Source organism: Phyllopteryx taeniolatus, chromosome 20 (genome assembly GCF_024500385.1).
Source record: "Phyllopteryx taeniolatus isolate TA_2022b chromosome 20, UOR_Ptae_1.2, whole genome shotgun sequence".
NCBI classification, from domain to species: Eukaryota; Metazoa; Chordata; class Actinopteri; order Syngnathiformes; family Syngnathidae; genus Phyllopteryx; species Phyllopteryx taeniolatus.
The window spans coordinates 2,879,910-2,904,911 of NC_084521.1; the positions used below are offsets into that span (position 1 = coordinate 2,879,910).

The 25,002-nt window shown below is 43.1% G+C and overlaps 2 protein-coding genes and 1 long non-coding RNA gene across 20 annotated transcripts in view; 2 read left to right on the plus strand and 1 right to left on the minus strand.

The window, feature by feature from the left end:
* Positions 1-7,283, plus strand: LOC133469923 (pyruvate dehydrogenase E1 component subunit alpha, mitochondrial-like). Of its 14 annotated transcripts, none has more exons than XR_009785815.1 (13): positions 2-191; positions 814-834; positions 1,347-1,496; positions 2,049-2,114; positions 2,343-2,516; positions 2,741-2,867; positions 2,932-3,023; positions 3,525-3,617; positions 4,278-4,433; positions 5,017-5,107; positions 5,376-5,443; positions 5,649-5,757; positions 6,578-6,607. XR_009785815.1 is itself a non-coding variant. In XM_061757561.1 (13 exons), the coding sequence occupies exons 1-13, from the start codon at positions 132-134 to the stop codon at positions 6,740-6,742; spliced, it is 1,353 nt and encodes a 450-aa protein (XP_061613545.1). In that variant the 5' UTR covers positions 5-131; the 3' UTR covers positions 6,743-7,283. The 14 variants fall into 14 exon arrangements, 13 of the variants coding, with proteins under 13 accessions (XP_061613557.1, XP_061613548.1, XP_061613545.1 ...); XM_061757561.1 differs by having other exon boundaries at positions 5-191; positions 5,036-5,107; positions 6,578-7,283; XM_061757562.1 differs by having other exon boundaries at positions 5-191; positions 2,049-2,096; positions 5,036-5,107; positions 6,578-7,283.
* LOC133469924 (uncharacterized) lies at positions 3,030-9,780 on the minus strand. 3 transcript variants are annotated; one of them, XR_009785818.1, is made up of 5 exons: positions 9,732-9,780; positions 7,709-7,751; positions 6,332-6,474; positions 4,987-5,131; positions 3,030-3,332 (listed from the first exon to the last, which is right to left on the minus strand). It is a non-coding gene; the product is annotated as an uncharacterized LOC133469924 (long non-coding RNA). The 3 variants fall into 3 exon arrangements; XR_009785816.1 differs by lacking the exon at positions 9,732-9,780 and having other exon boundaries at positions 7,709-8,407; XR_009785817.1 differs by lacking the exons at positions 7,709-7,751; positions 9,732-9,780 and having other exon boundaries at positions 6,332-6,571.
* The window catches only part of LOC133469922 (ribosomal protein S6 kinase alpha-3), a 27,236-nt gene continuing 10,826 nt past the window's right edge, over positions 8,593-25,002 (plus strand). The window contains exons 1-2 of one of the 3 annotated variants that reach the window (XM_061757556.1): positions 8,593-9,038; positions 14,194-14,253. In XM_061757556.1, the coding sequence (XP_061613540.1) occupies positions 8,976-9,038; positions 14,194-14,253 (123 nt within the window). In that variant the 5' untranslated portion in view covers positions 8,593-8,975. The remainder of the gene's footprint in view (positions 9,039-14,193; positions 14,254-25,002) is intronic. The other 2 variants (XM_061757557.1, XM_061757558.1) reach the window with 2 other exon arrangements.

The following is a 25,002-nucleotide window of genomic DNA, read 5'->3' on the forward strand; positions in this document are numbered from 1 at the left end:
AAACATCGAGCTCCCGTCGCCTTTCTCCACCGGACGCCTTCCGGGGACGGACCCCGACGCCGCACCGCATTCTCGCGGACGTCCAAGTTCGCCTTTAATCGTCTTAAATAGTCCGCTCGCCGTCTACTAGCATGCAGAACATGTTGACCCTCCTCTCGAACGCGCTGTGTCGGATCACCGGCAGGACTGCGGTGAGTCTTCCGGCAGCGGTGCTCGTCTAACGGGAGGATTGTTTTTCTCCTCCGGACGAGCTAAACAGGCTAATTGGGCTAGCTTGGTGCTGCTGCTGACCTTGTGGGCGCCTCATTGTTCTGACACTTTCACTTATTCATACTTCCTCTATTTCTGTAGTTACTGACTTTCTAGCACATGATGTAGTGCGACTAAATGTTTTTTTGTGTTTCCAATAGTTGTGTGTAATTTTATGGAGCAAAGAAATGTTTGTCACAAAGTATAATGTAAGACTCAGTGTATCGTGATCTACTACTAATATTAAGTTGAGGAAAAGCGAATGAGCGAATTACGAAAGCTCGTCATGAGCAAGTTTGTCAGTCAGCACATTCTCTAATGAAACAATGGTGCGTCCTTGTTTCTAACATGTCTTTAACAACACTCTCTCTCAGTACCTACATTTTATTTCGTTACGAAAAGTGTGAAATGCTCAGAAAATAGTTTCATCCTGCTTAAAGCCTTTCTTTGTCAAACTTTCCAAATGTATCACAAGTTGTTTTTCCCTCTTCAATGCTCTATCGCTCACAAATTCAAATGTATGTCTGGCTTCTTATCCTTCATCCACCTTCACCGGAACCCCAGGGAGCCCAAACTGTGTCGGAGGTAAGCTGCTCACCACTCACCTGCTGTTTGTCCATAACCTTTTCTCTCCGCAGCATTTATTTTATCACTGTAATGAGCCCTCTAATATACTTATTTACTTCATATGTTTGTTACTTTCCCAACAATGATTACACTTTGGCACCACATGCAGTCAGACAAGTGTCCCAAAGTTGCCAGCCACCCTTCGATCATGATGATGGTGGTGGTGGGTAAAAATTACTAACATGTAATTATCAGATGGAAGGAAATGGCTTAGGTTTTGCAACTTTCTGTTAATCGTGAACGGAATTTTGCGACCGTTTCCACAGGAATTTGGAAGCAATTCCAGGATGTGGTCTTGTTTAAATAACGTCATATCAGTGTAAACGCACTGTCACTGCTCAAATGTTTAATTATACACACATAGCTGGCCTACCTCAGTCTCCATATTTGGCTTCTATAAGCTTTATGCTGAGTACCCCTGGTCTCCTGTTTCACGCTAGCTCTGATTGGTTGGCTCCTGTGCTTCCCAGTTGCTGATTGGCCTGTCAGAGTACGTCAGTCTAACCTCGCCGGCGGCACCAGACTTGGCACAGACGCAGCGGCTGCCCCCCAAACCTCCGCCGGTAGTCAGCGCTAGAGCCAGCGCGGCGCCCTTAGTTAGCACGTCGTTAGCCGCACCAGTAAGAAGCGGAGACGCCGGCCTCCATGTCTACCTGCCTTCCTGTCATGAACTTTCTTTTTTTAAAGACTCTTAATCAGGCATGTGTCATGTCGCAGTCTGCATTTGGACTAATTGGGGACATGACCGATACTCCTTCTTACCCTTGACTCAAATCATAGTGACAAACGAATGAATCAATGCCAAACTTGTAAAGTGATTCATTTCAATTAGACTTTTTTTATTTTTTTGTGGCCTAGGAGTGTCAACAGCACCCCCGTCTCTTAACATGACTTGTAACCCTTGTCACTGCTCGCCAGCTGACCTGTTGAATTGTCATTAAAAAAAATGTAAAAAATGAATCGGAATACCACATTACCGGTAACCTTTGATTGCTCACTTACGCTCCGTACTGTGTTTTTATGTCTCAAACGTATTTTCTGTCAAATGGCTGTCTGTCGTCGCACTGGAGTGGCTCCAACAACCGGAGACAAATTCCTTGTTTTTGACATACTTGGCAAATAAAGATGATTCTCATTCTTAGTGCGCTAACAGTGTTTCTGTGTGTCCTCAGGCTGCCCGCATCACAGCTTCCTGCTCCTTCGCTGACTTTACGCCTCAGGTGACTTTCGACATCAAGGTGAGCTGAAAAAGCTCCATCAACCTTCATTAGAGATGAGCTGCCTCAAAACTTACTTTTCACAAGTGCACATCAATGAAAATGTGCTTTGAACTATGTAAGCTGCTGTTTAAAAAAAATAATAATAATAAATAAATAAAAATAAATAACATAAAATCCTGCCAATTTATCCATAAATTTGGTTCATTGCCCAGACCTATTGGAAGTATTTGCTTTTTGAGCCAATAGAAATGCGATCTGTACCGCTTGGAGGACGGGCCTTCTATGAAGGCGGAGCTAACGCGCGAGCAGGGCCTGCAGTATTACCGCACCATGCAGACGGTGAGGCGCATGGAGCTGAAGGCCGATCAGCTCTACAAGCAGAAGATCATCCGTGGGTTCTGTCACCTGTATGACGGACAGGTGGGGAACATGTACAGTTTCAAACAAAAGTATGCGAACCCTTTGGAATTACCTGGTTTTCTGCATAAAATATTTAGTTCATGTTAGGCAGTGCTGCTTTTTTTATTGGGGCTGGTCATCTTTAACCAATGCCAGGAGTCTACATTAATCAAGAAGGCATTGATGCCATACATACAATTGGGCGGGGGGAGGAAATTAAAGAAAAACCTTTTGGTGTTGTACAGGAAGCTTGTGCTGCAGGTGTCGAGGCTGCCATTAACCGCAGCGATCACCTGATCACGGCATACCGTGCGCACGCCTACACGTACACCCGCGGCGTGTCTGTCAAGGAGATCCTGTGTGAGCTCATGGGTAAGACCATGTTAAGAAGAAATCGATCGGTTCAACGCCAAGCCTCAGATGTGTCGCTGCGCAGGTCGAAGAGGCGGGGTCTCCAAAGGCAAGGGAGGATCCATGCATATGTACGCGCCGCATTTCTACGGCGGGAACGGCATCGTGGGAGCACAGGTGAGCAGTGCAAAACTTTCCCAACCTTTATTCCGTCAAGGCACATATTTTACATTAGAACAATTCCACAGCACGCCACCAGACAAATGTCACGAACTGTATATACATTGAATAAAATAGACTTCCCCCATTACAAAATGATTAATTTTCCATAGATGGTGGCAAACAGAGTACTGTACCTTTGTTTAAATGAAGCTCCAACTTACTATAACAATGTTCTGTTGCACCAAGATGCCATAAGATGGAGGCAAAGTAACACTAACTGAAGCTCCTCAATTCACCTCAACGTAGTTCCTTGGCACCAAGATGCTGCAAGAACAACAATAAAAAATAATGCACAAAAACAGAAAACGGGTGATTTTAAATGTTTGTCCCGATTAAGTGAAGGTGTATATTTGCCCACGGCGTAACCGATGTGAGATTTTTGGCTCCTTGAACTATTATGAGAGTTGCTGGCATGGTCTCCTCCTAGAACCACAGACTCTACTGTGTTGTGTTCAGGTTCCACTGGGTGCCGGAATCGCTCTAGCTTGTCAGTACCAAGGAAACAATCAGTTGTGTGTGACGCTGTATGGCGATGGTGCAGCCAATCAGGTAACAAACCGAAGCATAAACGTACCAACCAGCAAATGTGGTCTGATCAAAGCTCACACTGTGCTGTACAAGAAATAGGGTAGACAATTTCCAGAAAGTTTCAGGTCAATTTCTGTGGGAAGTCAAGATGAATATAACACTGAATATTGCATAGGGTTTGTAATTGCATAGATGCCACAAGATGGCAGCAAAGCACTTAAAATGGAGAGGAACAAACGGCATCAAGCATGTACACAATTATGAACCCATGTTACATTATCGACTGTTTTCAGGAAGTTATACAACACGAACAAACCAACTTCACATGAGGCTCGTCAATGGTATTACCAAGCCTAAATAACACATTTGTGTGCTAGCATTTTACACAGGTATTAAGACATTAAACTTGCCTTTTGTCATTTACACACACAAATAAGCAAAATAAATAAATAACAAGCAACAGATCGTACCAAATACTTAGAAGTTGGGGCACTCTTAAGTTAAGGTTCCAAAGCAATTACATGAACTCTAGCTGTTTTAGTCAGAATTATGCTAAAATAAAATATTTAAATTCTCTATTAAGAGCCAACCTTTAATTTTTTATACATTTCTGGTTAACAGTCATGGAGAGGTCCCAACTTTTAAAATTTCTGAAATCTTGCAACCCCTGATGCTGAACAGGGGCAGCTCTTTGAGGCCTTCAACATGGCTGCCCTCTGGAAGCTTCCGTGCATTTTCATCTGTGAGAACAACCAGTACAGCATGGGCACGTCGGCGGAGAGGGCGTCGGCCAGCACCGACTACTACAAGCGAGGAGACTACATACCGGGGATCAGAGTGAGTTTTGTTATGTCACAGACCTTTTCATGTTTTTATGGGTGGCAGAAAGTGACAAAAACTTGGCCGAATTTCAACCACATCTATTTTTTTAATCTACTTACCTGTGGAAATGTGACCTATGGTAGATGTTTGTTCTCCTTTAAGCCATTTACATCACGTAACATGTTTTTGACTGATACTTCGCACATTCAAACTATGGTGGTCGAGAAGAAGGCTAAAATCATTATTGAACCCAATCACCCTGTTTAGCAATCACTTTGCCTTGGTCAAATGATATTGACGGGTTTGCTTACTAGTGGTCCCATTGGAAATGGCTAAAGGTTCTGCCACCCGGAAGTACGAAAGACATGATGGAGAAAATATTTAAGGGTCCGGGGTTGCGGCTGCAGCAAGACTGTGTCCTGGAGCCGCCCCACACGGACCCAGACTATAACAAGGCACACTGTATGTGTCCTGGCAGTTGCAGGTGTGAGCATGTACCCAGCTGTTTGATGCTCATGTATGATACTGCACACAAAACGCGCATGTCACATGATCAACAAGAACTGACCAGTCAGCAGTTTTCCTTCTGTGACTTCAGCTCAGTGCTTCTGATACAGGTGGACGGGATGGACGTTCTGTGCGTGAGAGAGGCAGTCAAGTTTGCAGCGGACCTCTGCCGAGCCGGGAAGGTGAGCTGCTGTGCTCGTCGTGCACTGTGGAGGGTGGTCAGCTGTCAACATTTTTCTGTCCCGTGATTGGTTGGTCAGAGCAAAATTTGTTAAAGCTAATTTCAACAAACAAAACACATCTCTCATTACACACATACTAATATATTCAATAATCGGCATCCCTAGTGAGTATGATTCTGAAGTGCTCAGGTGATGTACGTGGCTCAGTTGTGAGCATTTCTACAGTTAAACCTACATAGTCACGGTTTTATCTACTTTTGTTTTTCAGGGTCCAATTGTGATGGAGCTCCAGACTTATCGTTACCATGGACACAGCATGAGTGACCCTGGTGTCAGGTGGGACTCTTGTCTTAATCAGACAAGCAAAGTATGCTTTTATCGGTCAGAGACTATTTGGACTCTGGCCCTAACTTGAATGCTGTGGGCCTGTGAAAGTGTAACGCGAGGGTAGCACTGGAGTCTTTTGTTAATATGGTGTTTTTGTAAAAATCTTTGATCGATTCTTTATCACCATTAATTGTCTGTGATGGGCCTTCTGTAGCTACCGCACTCGGGAGGAGATCCAGGATGTGCGCAGCAAGAATGACCCCATTGCCCTGTTAAAAGAGCAAATGCTCAGCAACAATATGACATCTGTGGAGGAATTGAAGGTGAGGACATGAACTTAGATTGAGCTTCACTTCCAAGTCAGTCCCGATGTATTGCTGACGCTCGTATATACAGTACAATTCACAATGACATGGCACCCTTTCCCAAGGAAGAGCGATTGGGGAAACTGATTTTCTTCTTGGCGAAAAGCAGAAACAAACTTTCATTTACAATTTTTAAATGAATAAATAATATTCTCCATTGCATGTGAAAACGCTATCAATGAATTCAACCAAACTCCAAGATCCCACCAGATGGTGCCAAATTATTTCTATTGCTTTGGCCTGAGCACACAAAAAAAAAGGCAAATAGAGTTTCAGCAAAAAAAAAAGATTTTGGGGGTGTGGGGGGTGGAATTCACAATAGACAAATTTGCAAATGCTATGTGAAGGTTCACTGCATCTACTTTTGCCACACCACCGCCAGACAGTTTTGCCGTCTTCTCTGTAAAGGTATTTATGACATCTATTCACCTAATCTTCCCCATCCACAGGTTCAGCTCGATATTAGGTTCAGGTCAGTGGTAGTCACTTGTTCTGCCACCTGGAAGTACTCTGGCGTCTATTGTTTACATACCTTATCAATTGGTGTACTGTGGTGACCCACAAGAGGGAGATGTTCACCGGTGGTGTGAATATGCAAGGGAGGGGCAGGAGAAGAAAGTGTCAAAGGCCTTGTTGGTGTCCAAAGGGAGTGGTAGGCTGTCTGATGTGAAAACACTGTATGTGGAGAGTAAAGTGACAGGGAGATGAGAAACAGTCATGTCTTATTTACCGCATCACCACAGTATTGTATTTGTGACATGCATATTGTTCTTGTTAGGAAATGGATGTGGCCATTCGGAAGGAGGTGGAGGAGGCAGCACAGTTTGCGATGGCTGACCCCGAGCCACCATTGGACGACTTGTGCAACCACATCTTTAAAAACGATCCACCCCTGGAGGTCCGTGGGACCAACCCCTGGTCTAAGCTTAAGTCTGTAAGCTAGAACAGCAGCTGCACCCAAAATGAGACTGGCCAGAACTCTTGACGGGACCAGGACCTGTTTGTCACGTTTTTAATAGCTTTATTTATCATTAATATATGATCTTGTACTCGAGCTGTAGCAACACCTGCCTGGAGTTCTGTCACAATTGTCTTTATCATAAGGACTCCAGCATTAAGTTTTTACAAGTCTGATTATTTATTTAAAGCTTGATGTAACTATTGTCCTAACTGCTGAAAATGTTGAAAACTGAACAATGTTGTATTGTGTAACAGCGATTATTATTTTTTATTTTTATTTTTTTTAAAGCAATATTTTCATTTTTATCCATGCACCAAAACTTTCCAATGTTTACCAGCTTTCAAATATACAATTTCAAAAGGAGCACTTTAATCATCATGTTGTCAAAGTACGTCTGTTTTACAGCAAATATTAACGATGTCATTTGCACCAGTTTTTATGTGGCAATCATATTATTTGTGGATACTTGATGCCACCTGACGTGGCAAAAATAAAGAGAAACATTTATATGTATGAAATATTAGCAGCAGCATCTTTGTTTACAGTGGAGTTTGTGCTTACCTGTATGGCAAACAGTTGGAACATTTATTCAATATACTTGCCATTCAGTTTAAGGTTGTTCTAGTACACTCTCCCCACATTAGTGTGATATGGAATACTGTAAATGTGCAAATGTCTCTCTGTATGCCTGCTATTCTATCTTCTGCTGCTATATGTCTCTGCTCAGCTGGTGATACAAGTTATAGCAGTCATGACAAAAAATGTTTTACTCATAGTTTTGTTGATGGTGTCCAGGTGAGAAATGTGTACTGGGTAACCTGATCAGTAGCTTGAAAACAGAATTTGGCCAGTTAACTATGTGGAGAACTTGCTGAAAAGTAAGATTTCAATGCAACTTTTAACATAAAACCCCAAATATGAAGTTTCTTAATGGAGAGGTTGGCTTACCTGTTTAAGAGAATAAAGAAAAGTCCACACGAAGTCAAGTCAACTGCAATTAGGCCAAAAGTTGTGGTAGGTGGCCAAGTTTGTTTCCCCAAAAAAGAAACAAAAGACCATTAGGTGCACATATAAACGTCATTTCTTCAGAGGAGACAACGGTGTCAAATTGAGGCCCAGCCAGAAACGTAGTTTGGTTATTCCAGAATTTATTTATTTTTTTACAGTTTTTTTTTTCAGGAAATAAATGGTTTTACATTACAGTAATGACCCGAGTAAAATGAAAAAGTAGGCCTCCAAGTAATTACTCGAGTAAAAGTATTTTACGGGATTTTTGTTTTAAATCAGCGCATTAATGTCAAACAGACAAAAATGTAAAATAGAGATAAGAGTCAGATACCTCCCAACAATATCACTTTAATAAAAAGATAAACCACTTTTGAAAACTTCGCTTTCGTGTGGGCGGGGCCGAGGTGGAGCTACGATAGGTCATGTGACTCCCGGGCTCCGTTTGATTGGTCAAATGTAGGCAACGTCACGAGTGGTTGCTTGTAGTGGAACCGTCACGTGACACAACTCTCTTACAAACCACGCAAGCAATAATAAACAGATACAAATATAACGTAACGAAGTAAAAGCAGCATTACTTCCTAACAAAAATACTCAAGTAAAAGGTATGTTGCATTAAAACTACTTTGACAAGTCCAATTTATCCCAAAAGTTACTTTAAATGAGTCAATGTACCACGTTACTTTACATAACGGTGTAATTAATGTGGTTTAGTTGCGATAGGAGTCCAACTGACTGCTTTTCGCCATGGTGACGAAGCAGGACAGGTAAGCCGACACCGGCCGCCATATTGGGAAGTACAGGAAGTGAACGGGTCTGGGCGAGAGAGGGAGCGAAGGAGGAAGAGAGAATAGACAGAGAGGGGGTGGCAGATAGACTACAGGAGTGATTGTCGAGTGTTACATGTGGCCGTGGGCTCACAGAAGGGAAGAAAAGGGCGTCCTCCTTGCCTTTTCTCATGTTCCTCCGTCCGGAGGAAGGGGCGGACTCGGCGCCAGTACACACCCGCGGATAGGTCTTACTCGCTCGGCTCGAGAGTCCGTGGCGGGTCGGCGCCAACCGGCGAATTGACGCGGAACTAGCTTCACATTTGACCAAAGAGACACCAGAGAAAATAAGTCAGGGCGGCTGGACTGAAGGTCCCTGGTCGCCGAAGAGGAAGTGAAAGCAGCAGGGAGAGGACAAGTCGAGGCAGAGGAAGGACAAGATGCCGCTGGCTCAGCTGGTGGATCCCTGGCAGAAGATGCCGCTGGGGGGGACGACGGGGGAGGTGAGTGAGTCCGCGCTCACCTTTCAGTCAAACTTCAGCAACACGGGGAAACGTGCACTGGCCACTTGGGCAAAAGATACATTTGAAGTTGAAGTATATAGTACTTATGTAAAAAAAAAAAAAAAAAAAAAAAAGACTGGTAAGAGTAGAAGTATTGACGTCAGTAAAAGAAAAAAAAGTAAATCCATTTTTAATGTCAATTATCAGAGGTGGAAAAAGGTTTGCGCACTGTCCTGTAAAGACACTTTTGTTAAAATGCTTTAGCAAAAGTAGTTCTGATTCAATTCCTGTACAAGTATATAAAAAAATGTATATACAGACCGAAGTGTACGTAAGTACAAAAGTAAAAAGTAATAATGAATTTTTACTGTCAGTCATTAGAGGTGACAAAAGTACGCACGCTCTACTTGAGTAGAGAAACCGTAATAGAAGGTTCTGGTAAAAGTACAAGTACTGATTGAACTCCTGTATTTGATTACAAGTTAAAAAAACAAAACAAAACAAAAAAACACTCTCAAACGTATTTAAGTGAAAAGTGCATCTTTACTGTTCATTATACACAATAAATCAAATACCAGTTTTTATAACAGGGAGTAAAAATCACTTAGTTACTTTGCACCACTGGCACTGATGACTCACAAGTGTGTCACCAACACTGGCGCATTACTAGTATAATACAAACTTCGCACTGACCTGTTGGAGCACAAGAATCGAATAAGAACATCTGTCCTCACAAAGTCTCACAGAAACAATAAAGCATGTGTTGGATGCACAAGAAGGTAAATGTGGTCTGTTTTGGAATCCAGGGAGTTCCCCCGATGTCCTGTAAGAACACTAAGAGGTCCAATAATTATAAACAAGAAAACAAGAAAAAAAACACAGCAAACAAGCTGAGTCCAGTAGCCTCGATTCAACCATTGTGGATTACCATGACCTGGATGACAAGCAACACAGATGTAAAGAATTTTTTTTTTTTTATCAAGCAGATTGGTGTTTTTATTGATGTTGTGAACATAAGTCAACAATTAGTTATAGTTTTGTAAGTAATATTTGAAAGTTTTCAGAATACAACAAAAAACAATATTTTTAGTAAGCACGTGGGTATTTATATCGAGCTGGTAACAGTATGTTAAAAATGACTTAGGCCATTATGCTATTACGCTAACAAATTTAAGGAGTTCCCCGAAAGCAACTGAAATTTAATTACTAATTGAATTGCAAAACAAATAGAGATTGAAGCATCACAAGATCCTGGTGTAATTTCCAGACATAACGGGGATGTTTGTCAGCTGGCAAATGTGAAAAACTACATTTGTGATGCAATATTTTGCCAAACAAGGAGGCTAAAAACAGTTATACTTTAAGGAAAATTGTGGTGATGGGTGGTACTGTTGAAACAGTCCTGAGAACTGTCAGTATTTCCACCACATTTGCACAGGTTCCTGCAGAAACATGCACCTGTTATTCTTTGCAGGGTCATGGTGAATCTTGAAACAGTGAAAGAGTAAAATAGCAATAGAATGATCATACATACATAGCATATAATAATCATACATAGTTTAATTATAGGTATTTTTCAATCCAAAAAACAAGTGGTGTAAAACATAATTTTTTCCCCCTTTTTTTCAAAAACATTTATTAAGGATTAATCATACCTTTATTAATGTCTGACCAGCTTTGAATACATTTTGAAAAGGTCTGTAATTTATCATTTTAATAGACTATATTATATACTATGCCAGAAAAACCCTGCTAGAACAGCTGAACTTTATCAAACAGAACACCAAACACCGACAGTGACGCATCATGCTTTGGGTCTGTTTTTCTTCAGCTGGAACCAGGACCTTGGTCAAGTATTCCACAACGGTTGAATGAAGGCAGCTGCACTGTTCTTGTTTGTTGAAGACGTTTGGCCTTTAATCCAAAAAGCTTCTTCAGTTGTAAAATTTTAGATGTGGAGTCTCCCTATTTATGTCTCAGTGGATGTGTTCCTTGGGGTTGGTCAACAGTAGTTTTTTTTTTTTTTTTGGCCAGGCGTGGTTGGTGAAAACGGCCTTAGTCAAGGTGGAGGGAATTGTGAACAGCTAGCTTCTACCAGAAAGAAAAGAAAAAAAACCGGAATGAAGCCTACAAGAAAATCAGAACTTTTGGGGGGTTTAATCAGAGGCACTTTAAATGGTGGCAGGTGTGCGCTGACTCACATTTCACACGAGTTTGAATGTCATTGTGCACACTTATGCAACCACATTATCTCAAATGTTGTATATTTACTTCTCCTCATGAAATGGTTTCGTTTTTTAAATTGAGCTGTACAAGGTGAAAGTCACATTCATGGTGGAAGATGTTGAGACTTAAACATAATTTAAGATAAAATCTTATTGTTGTTATTATTGTATTGAATCTTATTATGCTCATTATATTACAATAATTGTCCAAAAGTCCAATACTGAAAAGCTGTTAGGACATTAAGGGAGGGGATTATGCTGCAATGTTTGCAGACTGACAAATGACATCAATTGAGCTTAATGGATGTCAGACGTCAATAGAAGCAGAAAGTCAGAGCCTGTCTTGTGTCTTCTATTCTTAGTCTTTGTGGCGTTATGCAAAAGAATGAATGTACGCAGGAAACGTTTGGAGAAAAGTGTGGGATTGCTCGACCCACTTAGTCAGTGGCATGCATGTGTGTGAGTGTGTGTGCGTGTTCCAGTTCTTCAAGTTTTGTAAAAATCTCAGTAACAAACAGGAGGCGTCTTTTCTGGGTGATTCAGGAAGGAGCTTGCGTAAGCGCGTCCACTTCCTGCGCGTGGCGTGACAGCAGCGACGTCTGCGTGTCCACTTCCTGCGTGGCGTTGTCACCGTTCCGGCACTAGAGCGACCCGCGCGTGTCCGCTTCCTGGGTGCCGGCGTCAGATTGGGAATAGTAATAATAATCTAACCCGATTGGCCACTGCGATTCTCCAGCACAAAAATGTAGTGAGTCATACTGCCGGCATCACTTGTTTTCACGTGGACGAGCTCGTACCTGCCTGCGATTTTCCCACAGTGCTGCGCTGACATCAGTGACGGAACAATGAACTTGGAGCCGCTTACGTGCGATGGCAACCATCACCTATGGAAAGGCGTTTCAGCATTTATTTCATATCCTTGATATCCAGCTTCAGGTCCATGTCCACTAGTCATTCTACTAGTGCGTGCTTAGTCTTACTCGTGAGGACAAAGAGCATATTAGTTTAACGCTAGTTCACTAATACTGACGTTCAGGGTTCGAATCTGGGCCTTTTTTCTACTTGAGGTACACTGATTAACAACTTATCATTTATCAAATTAATCGATTATAATAATCGTTTAGAGACCTTGTTTAACTTAAAATTGTCCAAATCCTAGGAATTTCAGCCTCTCAACAATAAATATTAAAAATTATATTGATTGTCATCATAAAGCAGACTGATTATCCTTGTTTATCATCAAAATGAGACATTTGCAAATACCTTATTTACTTTGGAAAACAATTACCAACTTGTTTGCCTCTTTTCTGGCATGTTACGGACCAAACCGGGAACTGAATCATAATCAGTTCATGTTTGTGCATTTTCTGCACTGTCAATTTAAAATAACGTCCTGTTTTTTAATGAAGGGATGGAAATCTTAATTTTGCATAATAATAATGCATCGATTAATTGAAAACATCATCGACAGATTAATCAAGTATTAAAATAATCGTTATTTCAGCCCTATTGTCTACATGTGCCATGTGATTGGTTGGCACCCAGTCCAGAGTTGACCCCGCCTCTCGCCCCGAATTCAGGCAGGATAGATTCCAGCACACCTGGCCGCAATCTGAAATTTGTGTGTAAAAATGCAAATACATTTATGGTCATGAAGTGCATGTTTCTATGCGTCGAGGGCGCTCGGGATCAAACATGGTCTTGCTCGAGTCAAATTGCCGTCGCTCCTGGAATTTCACAGCGTGCCGCAGCACGTCGCGTGCGTTTCCATCCGCGCTATGGCTGCCATCATCCCCCATGTCTCACGTCCGCCGTGACCCGCTTCCCTTCAAATGCAATGTCATCACTGTAGGCGTGTTGGCGATTCCCATCGCAGGAAGTCAACAGCCGACCGCGCTCGTGCTTTTACAAGTAGTAATCGTCGTCTGCCGTCGTAGGAGTGATATCGGTGTCGGAATCACAGCTGTCGTTCCAGCAGGGAAGAAGTTGGGCTGCCAAGCCGCCTTATGTCTTGCTACTTCTTGTCTGCTCTTCTTCACCGTACCGCGCATCTCCAGGTCGATGGGCTGGGCCATAAAAATAAAAAAACTAATTTGCAGAAATCTGATTTCCTATTTTAATTGATGTTCTTTCCCAGTTTATAGAAAAAGCAAATGACAATGACATTATTCAAAACAAGTTTTGGTCTGGTGGAACGGTGGACGACTGGTTAGAGCATCTGGCTCACAGTTCTGGGGACCAGAGTTCAAATCCGCGGCCCCGCCTGTGTGGAGTTTGCATGTTTGCATGCATGTGCCTTGGTGGGTTTTCTCCGGGCACTCCTGTTTCCTCCCACATCCCAAAAACATGCATGGTCTCTAAATTGCCCATAGGTGTGAATGTGAGTGCGAATGGTTGTTTGTTTCTATGTGCCCTGCGATTGGCTGGCGACCGGTTCAGGGTGTACCCCGCCTCCCACCCGAAGATAGCAGGGATAAGCTCCAGCACGCCCGCGACCCGTGTGAGGATAAGCGGTAAAGAAAATGGATGGATGGATTGATGGATGGATGAATTGCCTGTCTGGCATTAATAAATGGATTGTTATACTTAATCAATGTTTTCTTGTGCCTGTGTCAAGGCACCCTCTGACCTCTGCACGACTTCTGTTCCTTATGTTTAGTATGTGCTGGATTTGAACCCCGGTCCCCAGAACCGTGAGGTAGATGTGTTAACCAGTCGTCCACTGTGCCGGCGACAGGCTGTTCATACATTTTAAAAAGATATTTTGTTAATAGTTTGATATGAGGATATTTTTGGCCTGGAACATACTACGTGTGGATAGAAAATGAACAGTATGTTAGGGTCAATAAACATTAAGCTTAGCTTAATTTAGCATTGTAAGACACATAAAGCACCTGCCATCTTAACCTTTAAACTCTGTGTGCTTCCAGGATGCTCATAACGACCTTGAGGACTCGGTGGGCGAGGACGACGGCGTGACGCCCAGCAATGTGAGTTTGTCTTACATCCATGCCACGCTGTATCCAGCGCAGCGTACACGCCTCAACCAGGCCAGTTGTGTTTGTATGTGTGTGAGTGACAACGGCGCAATGGGTTGACGCCCACTCCTTCAGGATAATTGCCGGTATGAAAGCGACGCTCGCTGTGGCTGAGGATCGGCCGGTGACTCATCCCCAAACATACACAAGCCTCTCACAAGCTCAACTCGTTAGCAGAGCTGCAATCTTTTCATGTGTGCGAGGGGCTTTCGTGCAGTGAAGTGAGAAAATAGCACCTCATATTACCCCCCTTTTTTTACAATTCTCTCCGTTTTAGTACATTTCTGATACCGGACATACGTAATCCGCCTCACACCTCTATCACAACTATACAAACCATCAAGACTTACTTACACAAATGCAATATAACAGCGCGCAACCGTTAGATCAGTAAGCGTCTTCTCCATGCACCTTGCAAGTGTTTTCATTTTGTATTTGTATGTTTGACTGTCCTGTTTAATAAACGGCAGAAAGTGGTTCATTGAAGGCCGCTCTTGTTTTATTTTTTCCAAGTCCACTCAAGAAGCTCCTAATTTTTGGGTACGCAACACAAAGCAAAAATTGGACCAGGTGACAGTTCGTTACTTTTAAGTCAAGGTACCACTGTAGTTATCGAATGACGTGGCAAAAATTTAAGGGGCGGAGATACTCACCGGAGATGCTGATTATATAATGTATTATTAATGTGTTCAGATTTCTACAGTGTTTTTTAGTCAAACTTGGCTTGCTCTTACCAACCAATCAGAGAACAGAAAAATGCTGACATAGCAACACATAGAGGACGAAATCTGATTGGCCCAAAAATCCAAAAGCCACATCCATGTACTAGAAGCAGTGCAGCAAAGAGAAAGGCTATTAAATTAAATGAATTGACTCATGTGAATAAATAATACACCATAATACCACCACAGTACATGTGCATGAATGTGTATACGCTGAAGGTTGACTTCATGGCCCTCTGATGTCTCCACAAGAGATGTCATTCTCAACGTACCAAAATGTTCAAGCTCTCTGTGTGTGTGTCTATGTGTTGGTGTGTGTCTATGGGTGCGTGTGTGTGTGTGTTGCTGGCAGCTGCAGGCATCGATTTTTAAATGCAGAGGAGATGGCTTATGGATCGTCTGTGTGAGAATAGCTGAGTAGTCATTACTCGTCTCTCCAGAGTCCTTTGCGCACGCACGCACACACACACACGCACACTGATGCCCCCAGTGTGGACAGAAAATGGCTTCCAAACCACATTAGAAGCGTCGCCACTCTCTTGAGGCACTGACTGACATCTGCTGCCATCTGCCGCATCTCAGGTGTGTGCGTGTGTGAACGTGCGTGTGTGTTCGTCATGTGTTTGAGGTCACTTGTTCAAATATTCAGGCAACAAAAGACAGTAAATGTTCCACGGCAGCAGGCTGGCATCGTTTTAAGTAACACACACTCACACAGTCTGACGCCACACGTGGACCCCCATCTCCCGCCTTCAGCCGGGTCTTCAAGACAGATGATCAAAGGAAGGATGAATTATTCAAGAGAGAACGAGGCCTCTTTCACCAAAGCTAAAAATATGAATGTCTTTCCTTATTAGACTACTCATTTTTCACATTCCATATATCATGTCACAACTTCCTGTGTGCGTGTTTGTGTGTAATACTGTGTGTAGCGCTCACTGGCAGATGGTGTTTAATCTCGTGTGACCATCTGTAACTGGCTTTCTGTGGTCTTTGTCTTTTGAAACACGCACACACACACTACTTCTTCAGTCAGGTGTGTGCCTCTCACATCAGGAACGCTTGTGAGGGAAAAGTAAATGTAACGTTAAAGGAAACGTGAACGATTTTGAAATCAGAGTGGATTGTTTTCTACTGGTGTGTGCACGTGTCAGCAAGTTCTTTCTCGTTACGTACCACCCAAACGGAGATATCAGTCCCACCCGCTCTCCTGTGAGTGGATATTGATGAATGTCAAATATTGATCAATAGGAAATGTGTGTGTATGTGTGTGTGTTTTCTCCCGGTGCCAGGCAGGGCGGTGTGCTGAGAGCAGTGCATTGTGGGTGTTGCCATTGTGAGAGGTCACAGGGTGATGATGTAATGTGTCCAAATCGTCTTCCTGAACTTGTCTCTCTCTCTCTCTCTCTCTCTCTCTCTCTCTCTTGCTCTCTCTCTCTTTCTCTCTCTCTCTTTTGCTCTCTCTCTCTCGGAAGCAACCAATCACAGCTGCGCCACACAATATCTTTGTGAGGACGTGGTGTGTGTGTGTGTGTATGTTACACGTGCACACAGGAAGCTGACTTGAAACTGTATGGAAAGACATTTGAGCATTTATTCGATTTCCTTAATATCCGCCTTACGGTCCGTGTACTAGTACACTCTCTGTCCTCACTTATAAGACAATTCAGCGCACTAATGTACCTGATACCTCCATCTACCGAATGTGTTGCGTTCCGAACGAATTAGTCATAGGTTGAGAACTTTTGTTCTATAGCATGGATCCTGTCTCCAAATTATTTTTCAATACGACCTGTAAACTCCTTTTAATTGAGATGAAAATAGAGAAGGAGTCGCCGGGCCGGGCTTGCGCTGACCTGAGCAGGAATTTGACACGCAGCCTCCAAACTTTGTTTCGTTTCCTCCCTTCATCCTCCTCCTCCTCACTGGCACATGTGGAATTTCATGCACTATCATGCTTCCACACCATTTCCCTTCCGAGACGCGTTGTGCAAAATTGACGGTGCATTCAAAGACCCGTGGGAAATCTCAGGGTTTTCTCTTAAATGCGCATAATTGTGAGCACAAACACGCAAATGCTGTATCGTGGCTGTGTGCGTGTGCGTGTGATGGGTGGATCATCGCACAGATGTTTGCCTTCCTGTGCAGATGTTGTTGCCAGGGAAACAATGACAGGACATGATGAACAGCTGGAGGGCCTTCCCAGTCGCGCGTGCGTGCGGATTTTGGGTCGGCTCTCCTCACTCTGTAAATCTCGTTCGGGGCGCCATGACGGGCTGAGCGGCCATGAAGACGCTTTTGCTGCACGCCAGGAGGCGACGACTTCAGGTACAAACCTTCTGGCATCGCGCGCAGCTGCTGGTGTCACTGCCGTTGTTACTCGGGTGTTTTGGGGTCTGGCAGAGAATGGAAAGCAGGTTAAGCATTTATTTCAATACCCTCGATATCCAGCTCAAGGTCTAGGTACTAGTATGCTGTTTGTTGTCACTAGTAAGACCTAGTAGAATATCGAATAAATGCTCAAATGGCTTTATGGAAAGTTGTTTAGTAGGACAACTTGGGCATACTAGTAGGACAACTCGGTGTTACTAAGTGAGGCAAAACTAACTTGTGGGCATTTTGGTGCTACTAGTAGGGTCAAGCAGGTTACTAATTGGACCTGATAGCATTACTAGTGCAGCACAGTAGTTTCCCAATAAAGTTTAATGACATACTCGTCAGCCATTAATGGCACTAAAAAAACGTACAAGACAATACGCCCTTGGACCTAGTTGTTCTACTAGTGCAGTAACTTAAGCTGAATGTCAAGGACATCAAATAAATGCTCAGAGGGCTTTTCATAGCAGTGTGCAGAGAACAACTTTGACTTAAAGTGCGTACACGTCTAACTGGTTCCAAAGTGTTTCCACGCTGTCCTGTTGGGCAGCTTTCGTCGTTGTAGTAAGACAGCTATGTGTGCTTTTATGTGCCAGGCACACCTGACTCCTATTAACATTTGTAATGAGATACTTAAACCAAACGAGAGACAATAAAGAAAAAAAAAACAGAACAGAATTCAACAGCATCAGAGAAAGTAACATCCTTCCTTGAGAGCGCTCACTTGTCCGGACGGCTGCCAGGGGCTAATTGCCTTTTCGCAAACTGCTGTGCCCTGCTTTCAAAGTGTGCATGTGTGGACAAACATTCAGCATGCAAACAAGACAAGTATGGCATCCAGTTTTTGGATAAGTAATACAATACAATAAGACAAGTAGGACATCCAGTGTTTGGAACGTGATGAAATCCTGGAGAGACAAACGTATGGAAGAGGTGCCTTGTTTTTTTTTTTTTTTTTTCAAAATCTTTTTTGCTTAGTTTTGCTGTTACTGTTACAAATACAACCCGTAAGTCAATGCCCCACTGTATTCATTATTGATTCAACAAGGCAGGAAAGACAGTAAATATCAATTTGCAACACTTTTATTTCTAAAATGTTTTTACTATACATTTTTAAATGACCACTTTTGGAACATTTTTGGGAACTCTCAATGTCCCATCATTGGCGAGCACTTTTTAGAACAGGCCCGTGGGCTACTCATGTGGTGCTTGGGGTCTTCCTGGTGCCCGCGGGCACTGTGTTGGTCACACCTGGGCTAAATTGTCCAAAGGTGTAAATATGAGTTTGAATACTTGTTTGTCTATTTGTGCCCTGTGATGGATGGGTGACCAGTCCGGGGTGTACCCTGCCTCTTGCCCAAAGTCAGCTGGGGTCTCCTGCTCACCCGCGACCCGAATGAGGACAAGAGCCATAGAAAATAATGGATGGATTTCCCATCAATGGTGTTGCATTTGTGAACATAATTAAGAGGCTTGGAGAGGCTCCATTGGCAACTGATGAAGTGCTTTGATTCCACTAATGAGAGAGGAAGCCTGTGTGTGCGTGTGGGTGCGTGTGTGTGCGTGTTTGAGGGGGTACTTGTACAGAGAACAGTGAGAGACGAGCACTAGAAAGCCCCAACTGTCCATCAACACATCATCGAATGCTGGTGTGTGTGTGTGTGTGTGTTATGGGCAGGTTGCCATGGTAACGTGGGCGTTCCGAGGCCGCGTGGAAGTGTACCTCTGACCTCTGTCCCGCTCACATTGAGAAGCCTTTGTCGTTTCCCAGCATTCCTTGCTGCTGTGAGGAAAATGTGCCGTGACTGGATTGGAAGGGCTCGCTGAGTCATTTTAAAAAAAAAATTTTTGCACTGCACTCGCAATAGTTCATATGACTCTTACCATCATTAGTCAGAATACAAAAGACTTTATTGTTGTTGTGGCAGAAGCAATGGAACGTGGTGACATTGTTGACAGCCATGATGCTGTTAAACGTGACCTACAATCTGCCAGTGGACAGGTTTTTTTATTATAAATATAGATAAGCGGTAAAGAAAATTGATGGATGGATGTTCCTCTGCTATGTCTGCTAAATTGCAGATTTTTAAGCGATCGTTAGAGTCGGACGCCTTTAGTGCAGCCGCAACATACTGGGCAGCACTGCTGGAAGGGATCCAGTTTAACAGCAAGAAGAAGAGGCAGAGAAGGTCCCCAACTACTTTAGTCGCAGTAATAGTCACTGTTCCCATAGAGCAGAGAGAATATGTCATTAGCCTAATAGCATAATCGTCAAAGAAGAAGAAAAAACTGCAACAAATTCAACAAACAAGAGTCCACTTGCCTCAATTCAACCTATGCAGATTACCATGACCTAGATAACTGAGAATCTATACAAACCTAAGGACATTTTTTCAATAAGCACATTGATATTTTTTAATATTGTGACAGTAAGTTTGAAATTATTACGCAATTAAGCTATTAGGCTAACGAGCATGAGTATTGTCGTATGTTCTGTTTGTATGTGTTGCTGCGCCACAAGTGTAAAAATAGCAATTGTTTAAAGGTTTATAACTATCCTAACAGCCCATCTATGGCACTTCGAATTATGTTAGCATTAAGATAGCAGAGCTTTGTTGAAATTATATGGTTTGCTTGAACATTTTGGCATCGATAGTAAATATACTGTACACTGTTTGATTCTCTTTTGTTTTATGTGTCAGTTTTACAGTAAACGTCAACTAGGAGTGACAGAGAGCTTAACGCAAGCACTTTGTGCCTCTTAGGAAAACTGCGAGCGAGTCTTCTTTTCATTTTTTCAAAGTGATGTTATATGATGGTCTCCAATTTCTTCACAGCGATAGACACTTTAAACATATTTTTTCAATGTGTTTAAAGTGTGTGGAAGGAGGGAAACAAAAAATAGTTTTTTTTTAAATATGGTCTCCTTATTGCAGATTTTCACTCATCAATGATGGGTTTTGAACATATCCCCCGAGATAAACAGACGTTCACTGTATATGATAATTATAGAATTAGTCAGCCGCCTATGATATTGATGGAAGTGTTCCCGCATCGCAGTGATTGAATGCGCGCTCGTCGCCAGCTCGTGAATAAATGATGACGTCCTGACTCTGCTCCTCTTCATCGATGTCATTTTTTCATCCTCTCTTTCTCCCCCCATCGTCATCACGTCTTCACACCATTGCTTTGTGTGTCGTTCAGGGATCCTCTCTTGCACTCATTCGAGGATGTTGTGAAAGTTTCCCTAGATGGCGCTGTAGGCACCAAGGGAGGTGCTCAGTGGCGCTTACCGATAGTCACTTTCAGTTCTCTCATGTAGAGGCATTTATTTAGTAAATAGTTAAATCTAACTAAGATTAAATATCTCAAATCAAGGGGAAATATGCTTTTTCTTTGTCTGCCAGGATATTTTATTTCCCAGGCAGTTTTGTTTAAGAGCATTTCACTTGCTTGAAGCATTTTTTTCCTTAAAAGAAATTAGTAAGAAAAATTATTGAAGCTTGTCATTGGGATTTTATTACTACTTATGGTGCGTATGTTTAGTTTCAAATAAGAAATACCATAATTATATAAGTGTAGGTGGTATAAATAAACTAGTTTTAATACATCCTTTTTTTAGGCTAGCTATATTTATTTTGTTTTGAGTCAGGTTTTCCCGTTCTATTGGCAGACAATTTTGCTTTGATAAGTAATATATTATTTCTTATTTCCGTACTTTTCAGTGAAGGTGCGTGGGTCTGTTTGTGTGCATGTTATTTGATCCATGATGTCCAAGCAAGCGGAAATGCACTTACAACCTCTAACCTGACAAATCCCAAACGTACGTGTGTGTGTGTGTGTGCGCGTGTGCACAGTGGCCATGCAGCCTGTTAATTTGATTGCATAACAGGATTAGAGGTTGCAGATTGTGTGGAATGGAATCCCACTGGCGCTCGATCTGTGATGCTATGCCCCCCTCCACAAACACACACACAAACACACACACACAATTTCAATTGCTAATGATGGAAACATGTTTTCCTTGTGTGTGTACTTGTGTGTGTTTGACATGAGTTCCACTTTGTACATTGTTTCTCACCTCTGTGACGGTGCTCTTTGTTCCGCTCCACTTTATACTCCGGCCAGGGCGTGATTGGAACCGTGTCCTAGTGTGGAGGGCGACAACAGGTGCAGGTAACCTAAGAAATGTCATCCGGCTGTCACCACCGCACTGCTCGCATTGTGCACATTGTGTGAGACAGGTGGGGTTTGGAAGGTACTTGTGGGTTCAAACGGACCGGTAAGCTGTGTTTCATTCAGTCGCAAAAGGTACCAAAACAACCGATCACGACACATTTTGGGTTTGGTTGGCAAACAGTCCAAGCTGTAGACCAGTTCGCTTCTTGCCTAAAGTCAGCAGGGAGAGGCTCCAGCTCACCCAAGACCCTACCAGGGGTGTTTGTACTCCCCCTAAGGGCCCGAGGCGGGAAGGAACATAAAGGCCACCCCCGGAAACAAAGATAGCTTTTATTAAATAATTTACATTGACCTAAACAGCTACCAACACTGAAAACAAAACTTCACATAATTGTATATAAATGACAGAAAGGCGGCACGGTGGGCGACTGGTTAGAGCGTCAGCCTCAAAGTTCTGAGGACCCGGGTTCAATCCCCGGCCCCGACTGTGTGGAGTTTGCATGTTCTCCCCGTGCCTGCGTGGGTTTTCTCCGGGCACTCCGGTTTCCTCCCACATCCCAAAAAACATGCATAAATTGGAGACTCTAAATTGCCCGTAGGTGTGACTGTGAGTGCGAATGGTTGTTTGTTTGCATGTGCCCTGCGATTGGCTGGCAACCAGTTCAGGGTGTACCCCGCCTCCTGCCCGATGACAGCTGGGATAGGCTCCAGCACGCCCGCGACCCTAGTGAGGAGAAGCGGCTCAGAAAATGGATGGATGGATGACAGAAACATAAACCTGAAATGTGAAAATTTTTTAAAGTAATAAAAACATAACCAAGTTAAAAAGAAAAAAAAAAGGAATGTAAAGCATATACAGTTGCCCCTTGAGATACGAGTGACACAACTTACAAGTTTTTTAGATATGAGCCGTCGCTCGGCCCATTTTATATTTTTATTTATGTGTGTGGCGGGCCTTCAGGCATGAGAAGTCACGACTTAGCTCATCACTACACTTCCAAACCTTCAACTTGCCAGGAAAAGAACTTTTCATAATTGTCTGCAGCCAGTGTGTCACATTCAGTCCTAGCTGTTGCTGTTCTGTGTTGGACTACATAGGATTGGCTCTGGCGCTCTTGTACTCGTGGTTCTCAGTCATTGGTCATTGGTCAGTGTGTGTGTGTGTGTGTGTGTGTGTGTGTGTGTTTGCGTGTGTTGGGGGGAATCTCCAGGACACCTGATGGAAAATCTGGATGGAAGGTTACAGCTGTGAGTAAGAAGGGGAGGAGAGTGTGGGGAATCCCGCTCCCCCCCTCTCCGTATTTGGTCACCCCCTCCACATCACGTCTGACTGTGGGTATCCCCTCACACGGCTCGCACTCATCCACTGTCACAGTGAGGCTGCGAACCACAAGTGGCACTCCGGCGTTGACTCTTTGCGATGACACACCGCTCGCCCCACACTAAGTGCGCGTGCACCCTCGCCAGCCTCGTCCGGGCTCTGCGGGGCCGGCTAAAAGCGCTCCGTCACTTCCTGCTGCCCCCCAGGACGGACCGCGGCTACTGCGAGCCGGCAGTGTGGAGGCAGGGAATGTTGGGCTGTTTGGGATCGGCACCCCGCAGCTGGACTGTGAGTCGATTATTTCATTTGATTTAGAGGAGACGTACACTTCTCACAAAAATTTAGGGATTCTGCTTTTGCGTTCAGCCAATGACTTGTTAGGCAGACTGGCTCAAGTTCCAGAGCAAAAGAACCACTTTGATGCCAAAACACTCTCATGTCAAAGCCAAAAGCTAAGCAGAGGTGCAGTGTTGGTACAAATTAGCTTTATAATAAATAAGAGAAAATAAATAAAAATAAAAATATGTGGTCTTTAGGTCAAGTTGTTGGCAGAGTGGAGACGTATTTTTGTTTGGCGATGCATCATTGCGCCCCAAAAATGCTTTTGTTGTCTTGGGCACTTGCTTGTTGGGCTCCGTTTAGGCAATAAGAGTTGCATTGGATAATCAAATAACTCAAATAATTTGATTCTAAAAAAATGTCGAAGCAAAAGCTTGCCTCAAGGCTTCGCAGTGATCATTTTTCCACATGGACAAATGTTCCTGCAGACTCACGCACCACTCAATGTAGAAATGAGTTGGTACGATGGCGCCAGTCCAGGAGGAAAGGGTGCATAAAAGGCAATGTCTGAATTTAGTGTTAATTTCACACTTCAAATAAAATCCAACAAAGGCCAAAGAGTCTACTGCCAATCCAAACTAAAGTAACACAGCAACACATCTACGATTGCCAACAAAAGGTATCGATGCTAGGTAACTTAATATAGCCTACCATCGCTAGTTATAAGGTATTGTCATGCTCCCACAAGCGGTCAAGGGTAAACACAGCTGCCGGCACACTTTCAATCGCTTTATTGAACAAACGGTAATGAAAGAAAGAAACACAGAATACATTCATGCACGAGCTGCTATGGCCACAGCTAACGCCTAGACTGGCTAACCGTAGCTAGAAACAGCCAACTACACTCTCATTGGCTGATGCACACATCACTCATCAGGCTTGTTTAAAACCACATTCAGAGTCACAAATACTACAGTGTAGAACGTGAGGATGGCGACCCCAAGTGAGCAGAAATAATACCTGCGCCTCACATGCACAATTTGGATTGGTATTGTTGTTTAACAATGCGAAATCAATTTCGGATTAATCGGTAGAATAATACATTCTAAAAATATTTGATAGTTACATCCCTAGAGGTGAAATACTAGTTGCTGTTTTCTCTCTCTCTCTCAATACATCCAAAGCTCACATGGACTAAGTTCTTGTGTGTGTGTGTGTGTGTGTGTGTGTGTGTCGGTCTGAAACAATATGAGAAAAAGTTACATGGATGTGGAAGGTGACTTCGTTTGTGCTCTTCCACTGTTGATTATGAGTGTTTGTGGTGTGTTGAGCACAGGCGCTGGCTTTGCACTTTTAATCCCGTGATTAAGAGGTGTGACAAGAGCATCCTGTCACTGCGGCTCTGATCTGCCATCTGTGTTCTGACTCACGGATACGTGCACATTTGAAATGTCGACATTCCTCAGTCTTTCAAACGGTGGTCAATCTGTTTCTGCATCGTCACCGCGTTTGCGGTTTGTGAGCTTTTGTTATTATTTTAAATGCAGCAGACCTTAACCAACATACACATCATCGTCACTTACCAGCATACAGGTAATGAACTACAACAGTGATGAAAAAAAAATCTTTTTGCATTAGAAGAGCCTTTACTTTGTCATTTCACTTTTGCTGATGGAAGGTAAAGTAAAAGTGCCTTTTTACTAGCTTGTATTCAAGTATTTGTGTGTCTGGAGTGCCTACTCACCCATCAAGTGTGAAATTATTGGAAAACAACCAAGTCAGCCTCTAGTTGTATGACTATTTCTGAAAAAAAAAATCACACTT